The sequence below is a fragment of the Poeciliopsis prolifica genome, unplaced genomic scaffold (genome assembly GCF_027474105.1).
Source record: "Poeciliopsis prolifica strain line A6 unplaced genomic scaffold, Auburn_PproV2 SCAFFOLD001, whole genome shotgun sequence".
Lineage (NCBI taxonomy): Eukaryota > Metazoa > Chordata > Actinopteri > Cyprinodontiformes > Poeciliidae > Poeciliopsis > Poeciliopsis prolifica.
In genome coordinates, this window is record NW_026562376.1 from 8,163,700 (window position 1) to 8,181,774 (window position 18,075).

At 42.0% G+C, this 18,075-nt stretch overlaps 1 protein-coding gene across 3 annotated transcripts in view; it reads right to left on the reverse strand.

The window, feature by feature from the left end:
- Positions 1 to 4,056: 4,056 nt before the first annotated feature.
- roraa (RAR-related orphan receptor A, paralog a) overlaps positions 4,057 to 18,075 on the reverse strand; it is a 199,008-nt gene continuing 184,989 nt past the window's right edge. For 2 of the 3 annotated variants that reach the window (XM_055038735.1, XM_055038750.1), the window contains 9 exons: positions 16,421 to 16,506; positions 14,780 to 14,921; positions 12,624 to 13,019; positions 11,726 to 11,847; positions 11,486 to 11,618; positions 9,886 to 9,993; positions 8,826 to 8,936; positions 7,868 to 7,998; positions 4,057 to 7,552 (listed from right to left, as the gene is read on the reverse strand). In XM_055038735.1, coding sequence (XP_054894710.1) covers positions 7,388 to 7,552; positions 7,868 to 7,998; positions 8,826 to 8,936; positions 9,886 to 9,993; positions 11,486 to 11,618; positions 11,726 to 11,847; positions 12,624 to 13,019; positions 14,780 to 14,921; positions 16,421 to 16,506 — 1,394 coding nt within the window. In that variant the 3' untranslated portion in view covers positions 4,057 to 7,387. The remainder of the gene's footprint in view (positions 7,553 to 7,867; positions 7,999 to 8,825; positions 8,937 to 9,885; positions 9,994 to 11,485; positions 11,619 to 11,725; positions 11,848 to 12,623; positions 13,020 to 14,779; positions 14,922 to 16,420; positions 16,507 to 18,075) is intronic. The other variant, XM_055038742.1, reaches the window with a different exon arrangement.

Consider the following 18,075-nt stretch of genomic DNA (forward strand, 5'->3'; position numbering starts at 1 on the left):
CCATCAAACATTTTAGCTCTGCAGCTACCACTCGTGATTTCCTTGAATGGTGGAAGTGGGACAGCATTGGTGCTGCTTGCACCCCAAAATGTGGAGGGTGCCGCTGTGGCAACTGCCAGCCCGGTGGCAAAGAAATGACCTTGGCTGAAGAGAGAGAATTAGAAGTGGTAAAGAGTGGACTGACATATGCTGGTGCTGATGACCACAGCGATAATCCCCATTGGCATGCAAGCTATCCATGGCTTGAGGACCCCTCCACATTACCAAACAACAAAAAAGCAGTGGAGGCAACTTTTCTCAGAACGGAGAAACAACTAGCCAAGGAACCACTGTGGAAAAAGGCTTACAGTGCTCAAGTTCATGAAATGGTTGACCGACAGGCTGCAAAAAAGCTGACTGAAGAGGTTTTAAACACCTGGAAAGGACCTGTCTGGTATATAAGCCATCTCATCGCTCCCAATCCACATTCTGTTACAACCCTGTGAGACTCGTATGGAACAGCAGTCAAAAGTATAAAGGCCAAAGTCTAAATGATCTGTTGTTGAAAGGTCCTGATGTCCTCAATTCCATCCGAGCAGTCCTCCTCAAGTTCCGCCAGGGGTCTTATGCTGCTCTGGGAGACATCAGAAAAATGTACAATTCTGTCTGGCTTGAGGAGCGGGAAGTCCATCTGCATCGCTTCTTGTGGCGTGATTCAGAGGATGAAGAGTTGGAGGAGTATGCAATTACACGGGTAAACATTGGGGACAAACCAGCAGGTTGTATAGCACAACTTGCCATGAGAGAGACAGCTAACCTTCCTCAATTCAGCAGCATGAAAGATGAACATCAAGTATTGCATGAACACAGCTACGTTGATGACATATCAACATCCCACAACTGCCGCAAAAGACTTAAGGTCATCACAAAGAATGTAGAGTTGATTTTAAAAGCAGGAGGATTTGAGCTAAAACCATGGGTCTTCTCTGGCAAAAATAAGGAAGAGAAACTGGGGACATCACCACAGATGATTGTCCTGCCAAATCAACTGAAGGAGGAGAACAATAAGGCACTTGGCCTTGGTTACATCGCAAATGAAGACAAGTTGCACGTCATGGTGAGAATCAATTTCTCCAAGCGAAAGAAAAAATGAGACTTGGCCAAGATTTGCTGCTAGAGGAAGTACGGATAAAGACACCACACCCATTGACACGGCGTGAACTGTTGAGTCAAGTAGCTGGGTTATATGACCCAATCGGCCTGACAACACCAGCAAAGCAAAAAGGGGCCATTTTGGTCCGAAGAGCATTCCAAGAGGCAAAATCAAATTGTAACATTGTCAGAGAGACATGGGACCTTCCCTTATCTGATGATCTCCAGAGATGCGGTTGATCTATTTGAGGAGTATGTACAGCTAAGTAAAATTGCATTTCCAAGAGCCCTTACTCCTCCAGATGTCACTACTCAACCCATTGCAATTACCTTTTCAGATGGCAGTGAAAACTCATATGGAGCTGTTCTCTACTTACGGTGGAACTGCTGCAAACAGATAACAGTTCGACTAGTGGAGTCAAAAGCAAAGTTGACACCTCTAGACCAGAAAGGGGATGCAGTCAAAGCAGAGCTTTGTGGTGCGGTCTTTGCAAGTCGTCTTAAAAAATATTTTGAGCAACATGCCCATATGAAGATCAGCCAGTGGTACCATTTATTGGACAGTCAAACGATTCTTGGAGCCATTCAACGTGAGAGCTATGGATTTCGAACCTTCTTCGCTAATAGAATTGGAGAAATTCAAAGCAGTACACAGTTACAAGACTGGTGGTGGATCCCTGGACAACTCAACATAGCCGACATTATCACTCGAGGAGCTGGACCAAGAGAACTCGATGTTAATTCAGAGTGGCAAGAAGGACCAAAATTCCTACACCTCCCTGAGTGTGAGTGGCCCATTATGTCTGCAAAAGAGGTCTCTACTGTAGCTCGAGAAAGAATTAATAATATGCAAAAGAAGACATTTGCAGCAGCAGTCACCAGAGCCCAAGCAAAGAGAGATCAAAGTTCTGGGCAAAGTTCTAAGCGGAGACCTCCTGCTGGAGCAGCTGTACAAAACTTGGTGGATGAAAGGCGGTTCAGTAGTCTAATGTCTCTGGTCAAGACTGTTTCTTTCATGTGGAGAGCTGCCAGAAAATTTATGTCTGGAAACAAGTCCATAAAGACACCAAAGTGGGAGGCTGTGCCAACAAGTGGGGTCATTACTGCTTCAGAGCGACAGGATGCCTTCAGAGACATCTGTCTTGCTGCTCAAGAGGGGGTAACCTTTCCAGCTACCACTACAGACCGCCTGGTGGTGTACCGAGAGGCAGAAACTGGATTATTAGTCTGTGGTGGGAGAATCCATTGTTTCAGAGACGACGGCATGGCAGTCCCCCTTCTACCATCTGATGCATGGGTCTCTAATTTGTTGGCTCGAGAGGCACACAATGAGGGTCATGAAGGAGTGGCTGCAACCCTGCTGAAAATGAGAAGAAAAGGCTGGGTCATTCAAGGGAGGAGAATTGCCAAAAAAGTAGTGGAAAACTGTCTTATCTGCAAAAAGTATAAAGCAAGAAGATGCCAACAAATAATGGGGGATTTACCTCCTGAAAGAACCAAACCTGCAGCCCCGTTTGAGTACACAGCAGTTGACCTCTTTGGACCATACCTTGTCAAGGATGTTGTCAAGAAAAGAGTGTCCATGAAAGTGTGGGGTGTTGTTTTCAGCTGCATGGCCAGCAGGGCTGTCCATGTAGACCTGGTAGACACGATGTCAACAGAGAGTTTTTTGATGACTTACCAACGATTCACTGCAATTAGAGGACATCCAAAGAAGATCTGGTCTGATCCAGGGACAAATTTCATTGGTGCCAAGTCTGTATTAAAAGAGCTGTATCAGTTCCTGGATTCCCAAGACAAAGATGCAATAGAGGAGATGTCTGCTCAAAAAGGCACCCAATGGGAGTGGATAATTAATCCAGCTGACTCGCCTCATCGCAATGGAGCTGCTGAAGCTGCCGTCCGCATCATTAAGAAGGCACTCCAGAGTTTGGGCACCAACATTGGCCTCAATTACAATGAGCTTCAGACTACATTCCAACTTGCTGCTAATCTCGCCAACGAACGTCCTATTGATGCCCAGGTACAGAGCCGTGAAGATTGCATCTTGTATGTATCACCCAACTCACTCCTCTTAGGACGGGCCTCTCCAAACGGTGACATCAGAACATTTGACTTTGCAAGCTATCCTTATAAAAGACTCAGGGAGATGCAGCATCATGTCAATAGATTCTGGAGATCATGGAGCCAGTTTTCTGGTCCAAACTTATTTGTGAGAAGCAAATGGCACACATCACATCGAAATGTCACAGCTGGCGATATTGTTTGGCTATGTGACCAAAATGCAGTGCGGGGCCAATTCAAGTTAGGACGGGTTGTGAGCGTCAACTCGGACGCAAAGGGCATTGTACGGGATGTGAACGTCAAAGTCGTCCAAAGCTCCTGCGTTCCTGTGACAAGACTCATGCCAAGCCAGCCTTTGTCTGGAGTCCTGAAAGAACCTGCACAAACTACAGTCCTGCATAGAGATGTTCGGCGCCTGGTGGTTCTATTGCCAGTGGAGGAACAAATATATAACTGAAAAGCAGTTCACAGGAATTTATTCTGCGATCTCTCCATCGATTCCTTGGAAAGATCGAGTGGGAGGTGTTCTGGTGAACTGCCAAGAAGCCACTCCCCTCTTGTTGCTTCTTTGTGCTCTGCCTGCTACAGATGAGAACCAGGTGGAGTCAATCTCCTGGCAATTGGAAAAGTATTTTAGGTGTGGCTGACCTCTCACTCTTGTTTGAGAGAGTGGCACAGCATGTGTGACAAACAGTGCTGATCACATGCAAGAAACAAACTGTGCAAATCTTTAAAAAACTGTGAAGGACAGCCGGTAAGCTCCTAATACTGTTTTACATGGACTTTAACTTTTGTTGTTTTCATGAGAAAAAAAAAGGAAATGTATATATATTTATATGCACTTGGTGTTTATTAGTTAAAGCAGAACATATTGATAGAAAATGTTAATTTATTATACTGTAGAATTAAATGATTTAAATCAGTGGAAATTTATTTTGAGTTTTCACAGTGTATTTGTCCTGTTGAGTTCACGATGTAATTTAGATGTTTCTGTTTCTTTTGAGGGTTTTCACCTGTATGATTGGAGCATCATATAAAAATAAATATAACTAAAATGAAGACTCCTTGAGTGAACCCCAGTTATATTTCACAAAAAAGATCATCCTTTTCAAGTTGGGAATGCACAGTGAAATCAAACCAGGAGAAACTTGACAGTTAGTGACACATGTATTAACACGCTTTGCTGGGTTTTCTAAAGGGATATTTTTCCTTTTCTTTTAAGATATTTAAGGAGTTGCTACCGAGATTGCTGGAATGTCTTCAGAATCCATTCTACATTTTAAGCAAGTAGACTGGAAAGCGGAAGCAACAACTACAGTTTGGCACATCCAGGGTTTTTTGTTTTTGTTTTAACACTTTTTATCACCACACTGACAAGAAAGACACACTCAACAAAAACAGAAGCACAACAACAAAGCGTTCTGAAAATAGCACTTGTCCTACCGCTTTTCTGTTTTGTTTTTTTTAAATATACTTCCCTCTCCTAATTGTACAAACAACAGCGAGTCTTAATTATTGCAGGGATACAGTTAAGTGCTACCTGACATCTTTTTTTGTCCTCTCCCTCATCCTCTTTCATGGGTTTGTTAAAACCAAAACGAGTTACAAAAATAGAAGCTTTACGACCAGACAAGGCTTTGAATATTCACTTTCTCCTAGCTGTTTTCTTTCGTGTTCCGTTAAGGTGCTGCCAAGCTGAGGCGATGGTAAGAAGGCAAAAAGTCACTCATTTTATATAAGAAAAACAAAACTTTTGACTGATCCTCATACCCCTTGAACTCTGTTTTTGTCTTATTTTTGTCCAGTCATAGTAAAAAAATGTCAATGTGTTTTTTTTTTTTTAGCATTTTATGTGATGGACCATTAATGTTGCAGTGAACCCTTCAAACTTTTATACAAAGAATAATCTGAATTCTTTTGTAGCGGATTTCTTTCCTAATACAATTACATAAAATCAAATTGCCTAATTAATCTAAGACAAAGCTAATAGATGTTTTTTTAGAGAAGACAAAATATTATATAGGACTGGCCAGCCATAAAGTTGTGGCAAAGTGGTTTATCTTTATGGAAATGTGCCAGAACAAAAGCGGTTGTTGAAAGAAAGCTATTATCTTTCACACCTAATGACAAAGTTACAAAAACTAACTGATGCCCAGAACTAACTCTTCATCACACTGAGCCCAGCTTCCCAGCATGGTGGTGGCAACATCATACTGTGGGCATGTGTTTTAGGAGACAGAAGGCCAGAATAAATGAGAAAATGGATGGAGCTAAATACAGGCCAATGCTGAAAAAAAACAAAAAAAAAACAGTTAGAGGCTGCTGAAGACTTCAGACCGTCCAACAGGGCAGCATATTCCAAATGATAAAATGGTCCAGTCAAGTTTGTAAAGTTCAGACCTATTGCAACGGAGAAGCTGAACACCACACTTTTTAGTCTTTGATTAAAAACTTGCATCACTGTCCTCACTCTTCACAATTATTTTCATTTTGTGTTGGCTTACCACATAAAATACATTCACGATTGCATCAAAGAATTGTTACATGATAAAATGTTGTCTAAAGTAAGTTCAAGGAGTATGAATCATTTTTGCAATGCACTGCAGGTGTGCTTTTAGGGTGGTAGGTGCACCTCTGCCATGTTTGCTTGTTTTATTTTTACCTTCCACTAGGTGGAACAGTTGGATTATAATCTCAATGTGTTTTCTCCACTTTGACCAGATTGCAAAAACTATATATACATTTATGGTTGTTAAACAATATCTGTGCAGTCTGTCAAATTAGAATTTATCTGCAAACTTCTGTAACCCAAAAGGTTTCAGAATTTAATAGCATTCAGAGGCTATCCCTAATATTCAGAACACATCATTTAGATGAGAATGCATTTGTAGTTGCTGCAGAAAAAATAATAATAATAAAGGAGTGTCTTTAGCTTGCCTCCTAATCCATGCCTCATTGATCGGTGTCCAGCAGCATCATTGGCCAGCCTAACGGAACCACCCCCCTCCAAACACTTCCAGGCCAAATAACCATTTGTAGCTCCCAAAAGTAACCTCTGTGTTCATGATTCAGCTTGTACTTCTTGTGCACATGCAACACATCACTAGGTAAATATACAAGTCTTAAATTAAACAAAGGTGTAAATAAAAGTGCCTTATCAATTCAACAATTAAGAATGGTCTAACTACTAATATCATACATGTTATTTAAAATAGATTCTATAAACATTATTTTTTTTCTGTATAGTAAGTACTTATGACCATATACCCTGTAGTACATTATAAAACAGGTGGAATGGAGCCTTTTCATTGCGTCGGTGCCCCGGGCTTCTTCAGGGCACCTGTCCAGAGAAGGATTAATAGCAGATGGCCTTACATGATTTTCACTATGCAACAATGGTGGATGGAGTCCTTGACAGCTAAAATCATTGCGTTTTTATAAGAATTACCAGAATTCTAGGTTTCTTTCTCTTTTTTTTTTCCTTTTTAATCGATTGTCCTTAAAGAGGAGCCGAATGCATCACCATGCCGACGGAAACCTCCCAGAAAGTTGCTGTGAGTTTTCATTTCGAGCGCTGCTTCTTAAACAAAAAACAAAAAGGAGGAAAAATGGCTGAACTTGACCAAAGTGTGCACATTTCTTACACAATTTAATTCTGGAAATTAGACATTACAAAGATTTGATTGAGAAAATACTAAAACTTGTTCAAGGAGTGCAAATCTGGAAGATAATACTGATGTGGTCTATTTTTAAGTGTTGTTTATACTTTTTCTCCCACATCATGTTAAAAGCAAAGAGCACTGGTAAAATATATTTTTTTTCTTCAAAAAGTGCATAGGAAGGCCAAGTTCAGCCGAACAGAAATCATTTGTTCCTATCTCCTCTTCATGTCCCGCTAGGGTTCTGTTGTGTCTTCCTTTGAGACTTAAATTCAACATAGTAAACCTTGACAATCAGCTCCCCAATGCCCTCCCCCCTCCACTGCAAAAAAAAAAAAAAAAAAAAAAACAGAAAAAAAAAAAAAAGAAAACCAAGAGGAAAATAAAGTTGAACAGCGTGCCATCTGTCCACTCCGGTTTTGTGCAGGGCACCAGTAAAGTGTCTCAGATTCCTCCTCCACGTCCCCCCCAGCTCCCCTCCCCCTCAAACATTGGGCGCACCTGCACCTGGAGGGGGGAGGGGGTCGCGCACGTTACCCATCGACGGGCATGGACTGCTCAAAGTCTGATCCGAACAGCTCCTTATATAAGGGGGGGAAGTGGGCACGCACAATGTCTGGGTATATTGCTTTGAAAGCCGTGAGCTTCTCTGTATGCCTACTGCACAGCGCTCGCAGTGTCGACACTTTGCATATCAACTGTGGGGAGAGAGAGAGGAGACAGGCTGTTTAGATTCATGACGAGGCAAGGACATGGAGCAATTGTAGTGAAGAGAGAAAAAAAACAACAAAAAAAAAACGAAAACAGTCCTCCCTACAGTGCTTTCTGTCCTACACGGGGCAAAAAGACTTGTAAATATTGAGACTGTGTGACACTTTATATTAGGAAGAAAATTCAGTTGACAAATTTTCACTTTTCTCTGGGAAAAAAAGGAACTTTATGTTTAGTTTGGACACTAAATTGTAAAAATATTTTACTTCTCTGGACATATGGCATGCTGTATTGTGACTGACCTTTGTAAGAATGCCATCCTCTCTGTGGTTCTTCTGCAGAACATGTTGAAGAGCCAGTTGGATCTTCTGCTGGAGTTTTTCCACTTTCACCTTCTCCTGAAGCCAGGATCGGTCTGGAGGATGACATTTCACTGCTTCATTTATTAGCAAACTTCTTTGCATATAAGCTAGCATAAAAGTGGTTGCGGTACAGAGTTTTGCAAAACAATATACATAAAACCTGATTGTCATGTTACAATTATAAATCTTAATTAAAAACAAATACATCCTACATTTGTTTTTAATGTTTTGACCATCAGAAATCTGAAAAGTGTGGTGAGTAGTTGATTTAACCCAGTTGACTTTTTACTTTCTTGAAACACTTTTTGCTGCAATATGCTGCTCTAAGTGTTTTTAATTATGTCTACCAACTTTGCTGAATTTTGTTCACCACTGCTCCGTGAAAAGTTGCTTTAGACCAAATGAAGAGCATTTCAATAGCATTTTTCTAAGATCTGCCACAGATTCCCAACTAAATTTGGTTTCAGTACTGTTCTAACACATGATCCTGCTTTGATTAACGAGGTGACTTTTTCTATATTGCTTTAACACTTTAAAAACTTTTTCTGTGAACTTGATGCTGCTGTCCCACCTAACATTTCCCTTGCAATCAAAGCTCTTTCTATTCTATTTTACTCTGAAGGATCGCACTTGACTTTATTTAAGGGTATTAGAATAAGAGGGGCTGAATACATATGCATGTGACTATTTTAGTTTAGTTTTCTTTCAAAATGTACACAAGTCTGCATTGGGCTTTCATGTAATATCCCAATAAAATGCACATTAAAATGTAATCAAATGAAAAAAGGTGAAGAGGTATGACTACTTTTGCAAGGCAGTGTATATTGTTATGGTGAGTAGGTGAGTGTGGCTGCTCCCTCCCATCTCCCCCCTGTTTGTTGCTGTGACTGACACCTACCAGCAGACATCAACACAAAAGCAGAGAACAGGGCGATCTCATCCTCAGACAGGTGCATAGAACACAAGTTTTTCCCAAACTCGAAGACGGAGCTGATCAAGTCGTCACAGCCTGCCACAGCAAAGGACATGGAGAGAGAGAGGGAGAGAGAGACAAAGAGAGAGAGAGAGGAAGAGCAGTTTTAGGATGGGGAAGACCAAAGAACAACATTCACTCTTGATCTTTATTGGGAGAGAGGCACACAGGGAGAGGAGAGGAAGGGGAGAGGATAAAAAAGAGCAGCGCGCTGACAGCACATGGGAGCGTCTTAAGCAGAACAGGCAATGCTTTCACTGAGTTTTGCCTCCCAGACGAGTCACTTTTGGCAGTTGGGCGGTGTTATGCAAGCTAAAATGAGGTCACTATTGAGGCTTTTAGTTAAATCAATTATTAGGGACGTACACAGATAGGCATATGCCACTGCTGCTCTGAAAGCCCATCACTCTTCGCCGCCGTCCCCTGCTATGTGTTAGAGGGACTTTCACTAATGCATAAACAGAGTGATAAATAAACACAAAGAAACAGAATGTGCATCCTCAAAATCACTGTGGGATGCATTTACATTTTTTCTGTCAAAAAGCTACCTTGAAACAAGAAAATCCATGTTGGAATATCACAGTAAAATATGACAGTCAAACATGACTGCTATTTGCTTTTTTTTGTCTGAGACGTTTTATGTCAGACTACCGGCAATAGTTTTGATAGCACTCTCCCCAAAGACGCCCCGTCTGGCTTTATTTATTCCAGAGTTACACGAGCCATATGCAGCGGCGCCTCGGTAACATCTCTGTTGTACCATAAATAACCGCTGAAGAGACAGAAATGCCAGGTGAGGAAGGAATAAGGAGCTCAGTGTTTGCTTCCAGGCCTTCAGCGTTGAGAAAAGAACAGCAGCCGACTCTAATTTTGGCTGTTACACCAAGGAGAGGAAGAAGACACTGTAAAAAAATAAACACTCTAGATACACAAATACAGCAAGCAGGCACCCACGCCTGCCCGACTGTACACCCACTCCACTTACCTAATGACTTGAACACATCAGGTCCGGCATATTTTCCATCGAAATAGACTGTGTTGTTTTGCGAGTCAAAGGCACGGCACATTCTGACAAACACAACTTCCAGAGAGCCTGCAGAGACAGACAGCAACAAGATGCTGACAATTTCCCTTTTTCCCCTGTAACGTCAGGCAAAGGTGCAAAACACATGATTATGTTTTGTGCTAATCTTCTGAAATATAAGAAAACAACTGCTTTAAAATGCGCCCGCTGGCAGATGAGAATAAAAACTGCCTCCGCAGATGAAAACATCATCGATGGAAGGCTATTCTATCCAGAGTCAAATTTGACGAAAATAGGTAGCAACACCACTCTTTCGTTCAGATGCTTTTTTTCAAGCTAAAAAGCTATTTATTAGATGGTGCGATCTGTGCAACGTGATGGGAGAGAACACAGAGGAAAGAGGTACAGAACTGTAATTCTTATTGACACAGCTGAAAAAATCTGTAAAAAGCCTTGAGTAAATGCATCTTGCATTAGTGCAACAGCCTTGCACTCTGAAAATTTCAGAAAATACATCTTAGTACATTTATACACAGAGAAAGGCAACAATAAAAATCATTGATGCTACACATCTCAATATCTATAGTAGTTCATTTGAAATAAATGTAGCACTTTTATAATTTCAGAATGTCTAGGGTTTTTTCTTGAATAACCCTTAAATTTGTGTTTTCTTGGGGTAACATGGAAACAGTGGCTAAGAATAGAGGCCCACTTTTCTTAACAAATGTTCAAAAGATTAAAGAACACAACATTCTGGAAAGACTGAGGTGTGTTTATCTTCATAAATCAGAAAGTACTGTCAAGAAAATAGCTAGCTTCCTAAATGTATCTACAGCAACACTCAAGGAAATAATGAAAAACTTTATAACGAGAACTCAGACAACAAATCTGGAGGAGCACCAAGTTTTTGAAAAATCTACAGAAAATGTTCACCAGAAACAATAACTACCCTACTCCATGGCTATTTCAGTTCAGAAAACTAAATCCTGTGAGGTAAGCTTGAGAAAAGAGAGCATATGAGAGGACTCTGGAGAATGTAGGGAGACCAAGCAAAGAGAAATGGATTTCTCTCGGTTTGCTACAACTTTGTGAAAAAGTTGGAGCAGTGCTGTCCTGTCAGCAGAAGGAGATTAAGAGGAATTTATTTTAAGGCTTTTTACACATCTTTTCCAGGGGTTCGAATAAGTGTGGATGGCACTGTGCATCTGCATAAATACAGGGAACTTTATCAGAGCAGCTTGAAGAGACAGCCTACATTTCTGGGAAAAAAAAGCAGAAAAAAAAATCGGCAGCTAGACTGATGGGTTTTATCGGAACTCTGGAACGGATGACTTATCTAACGCAGCGTCCGCCTCTGCTCTGTATGCAGCGAACAGGGCGAAAACAGAAAGAGGCAGGCTGGGGTGGGGCCTCCTGTCCGTGACACTGCCTGTGTGTGTGAAGAAGAAGAGCTTTGTGCAGTCAGGTCAGCTACACCCCCGTGACAATGGCAGAGCGGGGCTGGCGGAGGTGAGCCGAGGTGAATTTGACGGCAGCAGGCCATGTTGACAGGCTGTCATACCTGCTTTCAGCAGCACTATCTGATCGTTCTGACACAGCTCCATGAAGCCGTCGATGCGCTTGGCAAACTCCACCACATACTGAATGGCCTCTGTTATTTTGATAGCACACAGCTGCCACATGACTTCCCGGGGCTGAGGAACAAGATAGGACAGAGAATGGGTTATCTACTGTAAAACAATGGTTTTGATAATAACTGCAGCTGCTACAGAGAGGTGCAACACCGAGCCTGACGCCTTACCTTGCTCTGGTAGCTCTCCACCTCTTCCTGAAGGAAAGCCTGCCAGGTCATCTGCTGCAGCTCCTCTCTCAGGTACTGGCATGTCTCCATGTGTGACTTTGAGATGTTCTGGGCGAGGTGCTCTGGAAGACAACAATCATCATCATCATCATCATCATCATCATCATCATCATCATCATCATCATCATCATCATCATCATCATCATCATCATCATCATCATCATCATAATCATCATCATCATCATCACAATCAACCCAGACGATTTCAGCTAAGATCTGTGTGTTATACACAAAGCTATGTGAAAGTGAAGACCTCACTGCTCACTGATGAGAAATGCCACAGGAAAAGAAGATTTATTTTCTGAGCTCTAATGAAGAACGAAGGATAGGAGGGGGGTGAATATGTGTGGGCTTTTTTTTTGGAGGGGAGAGGGAGAAAGCTTGTTGACATTTCCTTATACTGCCTGCAGGAAGCTCATAGCTTAAGGTTGAGGCGAAGCCAATCTAGTTATGACACAAATGCATGGAAAAGGGAGGGGGAGGGGCACCACGTTACTCACTGAAACAAAGGTCACTTTTTTTTTTCTCAGAGAAATATTGAGTATAAGAATTTAAATGGTTTTGAAAACACATCTGTTAAAAGGAGTTCCTAGGCACAAGGGAGCCTAAAAAAATGATTTCCCCAGACGCCTGCCCTGCTGGATCCCGATTGGCCCTAATTAATGGAAACTAATTACAAAAAAAAAGGCTCTTTTAATGAGTGTTGGAGATGAGTCTCCAACCTCCTGCTATTTTAAGCAACCTTTGTGTCGTTTGCCCCACGGTTGAGTTGTTCTACCCCCCTCCTTCATTTCACTGTCTCTCCTTTAACCTCTTCCTTCCTTTCCCTGCTCCTTACCTAGTTCAGCCATGGAAACAGTGGGGGAGGTCTCGCCATTGGTGAAGGAGCAGTAGGGAAAAAAGCCAGAGCCGGGGGCAAAGTCGCAGATGGGCTCCGGCTTGATGCCGTTGATGTCTAAGCCCGACTGGTCAGGGGACGGCTGGATATCCAGGTAGAAGCTGCTGACCGCCGAGTCAGGCTTGCTGCCATCAGGAGTGTGGCCGTCCATGTAACCGCTGAGGTCATCGTGTAGCTCCGTTAGGCCGTTGGCTGAGAGGCCGTAGCTAGGTGTTAGCGGCTCTGCCTCTCCGGGCTGCTGTTGGTGGTCTCGCTGCTGCTGCTGCAGCCGGTGCTTCTGGACCTCAGCGTACAGGCTGTCTCGCTGCTTCTTTGACATGCGGCCAAACTTCACCGCTGGTGCAAAAAGGATAAAACAAGTATGAAAAAAATGCTAGACTAAAATACACAAACAAAATTTATTTTGAGTAGAATTTCAAACATATATCCTTTGGAAAATGTGTACTGGTAGAAAATTAATCTCATTTAATACCTAACTCTACACATATAGTTTGTTTTGGTAACTAAATCCAGAAAGCTTTAAATATGGTATGATAATCTCTTGGCCAGAGATCAGAATCATAACATTTTTTTTTTGATCAGCAGGTCAAATAGGAAAAATCAAATGTTTCAGTTCTGATGCATCAGAACTAATAAAGTACTGACATAAAACTGTAAGTACATCTCTATAGTTCAGGGCAACTGGCTGATGTAATGGGGCAGACTCTGTAAGTCAGGAGGTCACAATATGGATGTGTGTGGGTTTATGTGTACACTATGTAGGTATCTATGCAAATAAATACATGCAGCAGGACAGGGAGGAAAGTAAACATAAAGGTCCACATATGTTCAGAGTCACCTTCTTTCAGTCAAAACATATATACGCCTTTGTAAGTCTGCATGAGAGATGGCCTGTACATCTCTGCTGCTGCCCAGACGCCTGCCCTGCTGGATCCCAGACTTACGTCTGTGTTCGTTTATATACGATGCATGGGGCAGAGTCTGAGTGTACAAGTGCATTCAAGATTTTCACTTCAAATCCGTGAAATCGTGCTTTAGTGAAAAACACAAACATCTGCCGTGTTCAAGCAGAGGCTCCTCAGCTCAGACTAGTCTGGACCTGCCTGACAAAGAAAGACACTAACGCCCACCGAGGGGCTCCCAATTTTGCATCCTAGCTACTGCAGCAATAACAACACCCTCTAACAACTTCCTGTTTTATGAAAACAGGTTTCTATTACCACAACAACTCTCCCACCACTGGCACATAATGGACATGATCAGATATGCTCCCACAGGCTCAAATCAAATCAACGATTTCTCTATGGACAGCTAATGGCACTGCCTTGCAGTGTTTATAAACACTGCTCTCCACTCTTATTGATATCCCAAATAATGATGTGTCAAATCATTAAAATATAATTACACACTGAAAATCAAGAAAAAAAAACCCAGATCTTACCTCTATGCAAGTACATTTAGTCAGAGAGTGAGAAACATGTTAAGAAATACATATTTATATATTAATATATACTTTTTAAAAAATAATTACTGGTGCCAATATTCTCAGTGTGCCTGATTGGTTCTAAAAAAACAAAATTAAATATACTAATTTTATTTATGCCTCACTTTTTTAAGATGATCAGGAGGAATGCATAACTTTCTGTTTACGTGAGGTATATATACAAGGTAGTACAGAGGTTCATATTTATTAGAAAGAGGAATGAAAAGAGGACAGACCATTCAAGAAAGTCAGATGTATACTTATCTCAATACGTCATCACATACTTACTCACCTGAACCTTCCTCTATCTAAAACTTCAAAACAATGTAACTGCAACTGCAAAAGTGTAAAAAACCTCTCATGGACAACTCCATCAGTAAGAGCCTCTTGAGGTTACAAAGATAAAATAAAAGCCTTAAAACCATAAAGATTATACTAGAATTATAGTTTTGAAAATGAATCATTTGTAATTCAGAACATCTGCTCCAACTTCGTTATGAAGTTTTACAAAGCAGATTTTGCACAAACAGGTGTCTGAATGTGAGCTCTTCGCCTCTCGGTATCTTTGCCCATTGCACCCACCTGTCGATTCCCCTCCCATAAAACAACTCACCATCTCGTGACATTCCCACTGCCAGGCACTTCTGCAGCCTGCAGTGCTGGCAGCGGTTGCGGCTGGTGCGGTCGATCAAGCAGTTTTTCTGACGGGGGCAGGAGTACGCTGCATTGCTCTGCTGACTCCTCCTGAAGAAGCCCTGAATGGGGAGAGGGGCACGGAAAATACGCCTTAGGTTTGCTTAACGGGCCTCTGCGGCCGCAAACGCTCATTCTGGCACCTCAGAAGGGGGATCATTTTTATGTCTTCATTGTGCTCTAGTGCTGACAAGATTTATTGCAGTCTGGCAGGGATGTACTGTACTCCCAGTGGTGATATTTTCATTTTACTGCTTGCAAATTGAAATGCAACAAAAACTACTGCGGTGGTGTTTTCCTGACTTCTTTGCTGGCATTTAAAGAGCATTGTATATCCACCAGCGTGTACAACACGAGGGCGGCATGTTTTGGGTAGCGCATGATAACAATGCCTGGCATTTCTCTTCAGTGGTGTTATTAGAGTTGATTAATGCAGCACAGGCATGTGCAAGGCTAAAGGATTGCAAACGCACACCAACTGGATTCCTCATTCTTTGACTTAATGAATTGATTCCAGCACATCATTAACATGCCCCACTCTACTGCTCCACACACATATGTCTTAATTAGCTGCTCATTGGCTGTTTAATTACAAGAAAACAGCTGACAGCTGCCAAGTTGCTTTATAATGGAAGCCATTATGGAAACAGAGTAAAACTGCCAGTGACAAGTAGCACTCCTTAATAATGCAATGATTTATGGTCCAAACTTTTGTACTCGCACGTACCATTAAAGGCCTTTCTGCCTGTGGACTAATTAGCAATCATTAAAGATAGATTTCAGCAGTTTATTCTTTAGCGTTTTATCCTTTCCAGGATCTCTGTGTGTGTGTGTGAGAGGGAGAGAGGGGTGCTGGGACGAAGAGCTGAAAGGAGCCTCTTTTTGCCCCCCCCCCCCAAATTACACACATGCATGCACATGCACATGCACGTGCATGCGCACATGCACACACATCGCAGCAAACAGCAAAAGGTGGAGGCTGGCTGAGGAATGCTAATGATGTGCTTGGTGATGAGCACGAGGGGGTGACAGGAATACACTCTGTGCACAAATTTTCCTTCTGTGAATGGGTTTGTGTACATGTCACAGCATGTGCATGTGCAGCATGTCAATTTGGGGAGCAAAAAGATCAGCTTGTAGCAAACAGCCAACAATCTGCTATAATTCAAAGCACTCTCCTTTTGATCATCCTATTTCAAGAAGAGCAGCAGAAGCGAAAAAGGAGAAGAAAAAGAAAAAAAAAACAGAAAAAAAAGACATGTCCCAGGGAGGGAAAAGGCAGAGGAAAGCAGAGGAATGACTATGTCCTACTAATTGTGCCTTTCTGTGATGTCCTCAGTGGTGCTTGACCACTTTAATGATCATGCTCTGTGTGTTTACACACACAACGCTACCTCTCCAAAACGCTGTAAAACTTCAGCAACATTTTAAGATGTTTTTTTTTTCCTTCCAAACAAGCAACTTTCTTTACCTCCTCAGTGTTTCCTCCCTGTCTTTTCCCTCCCTCTTTCACATGCTTACAACCCATCACACTAACAGGTTCGCTTCTCTTGATGCTTACCTTACAGCCTTCACATGTTATCACACCGTAATGGATGCCTGATGATTTGTCTCCACAGATCTTGCAGGGAATTATTTCGATTTGAGCTGGGGAGAAGAAAAGAAAATGAAAGAAATAAATAAATAAGGGCAAAAAGAAATCAACATTTTGCTGTCACAAGCTGCTGTACAGCCCTCTCACCATGGATCCATGTTGGTACATGAAAGAGCACTGTGCTTCTAAAAACATCTCATCCAGTGGCTTTTGAATCCTCACTTCCACACAGTATTAGCTGAATATTTAGAGCTGCAGTCATGTGTGTGTGGGTGCGAGGGTGCGTGCGTGTGTCTGTGTTTTTTAAGGAAAGGATCCAATTTTAAAGTGCTCAACAACAGCCTGTACAAACATGGCATCGATTTGTCGCGAAAACACAACTTACATTAAGAAAAGACCCGGCTGCCCACAAACCCTAATGCCCCACAGAAGTGCAAATATAAACCTTGTGCAATGACAAAAGATCATTTAGCCACATGAGGAGGTCTATTCCCGGGTGGAAAACCCGACTTCATGCAGGCTCTTAAATTTCAAAACCATAACCACCCCCCAGCAGCAAATCCACTGCAACCACAAAAGAATCATAACATGCCCGCTGTGCTGGATGAAGCAGAAACTGTGTGTATTTGTATGTGTTTGTGTGTGAGCAAGCTATATGAGAAGGAAAAAAAAAAAAAACACACACACACACACACACACAAAAACGCTTCAGTTTGAGTTTGGCAGTGCCGTTGTGCTGTTGACAGGCCTGAGATGCAGGACAAAAGCCCAGAGAGGATGGGCCTCATCCATCGTCGGCCCTCGCTCCGGGAGCGAACCTGCAGCTCACCGGGCAGAACACACAGACACGAGACACCCAGAACTCCCAGTTTGGCCCACTGATCTCAGCTTTATCAGCGCAGCATCCACATCGCTACCTTCCTCCGAGCTTTCCTCGCGCCCTCTGGATTTCTCTATTTCGTTGCCCTCCTCAGTCGTGTCATTTCCATCAGTGTACTGCAGTGTCAGCTATCTGATCTGAATCGAGGAAAGATCACCGTAGGTAGGTGGTTGCTTTTAACCACCGATGTAGACTGCCTATTAGGGCAGAAAGTGTTCTTGGCACTCCAAGTAAATATTATTTAAATCACTAAGTTTACACATCATTCATAAAAAAAAAAAAAAAAAAAAAAAAGATCAGGGCTTCAAAAAATTTTGAATTAGTAATATACAACTTTCCATTTCCCTGGTATTTAAATATGATACAATAAAGAGACACATTCCCTTCAGCCGATTGTCTCTAAGGGTGGAAGAAGACCCATGTTTATGTAGTGAGAGATAACTGCAGGATAACATGGACGACTGGGTCCTCAAGTCTCCATAAGAACCATTAGAGGTCATCTCCCACCTGGTTGCATGGGAGACATGCCAGGAAGAAAGCCTATTCCTGTCATACCATCACAAACATAAACATGTAATTTGCTAAACTATAATTGTGTGCTTTAGTTGGAAGAGAACATTAGTTCTTCCAGCTAATTAATTCACCAATTCTACAGCTGAACCAATAGATCGATGTTACATTTTTGACATATTGAGATGTTTCTTTTTTTTTTTACAAATTAATTCAAGTGTGCTGGGGATGA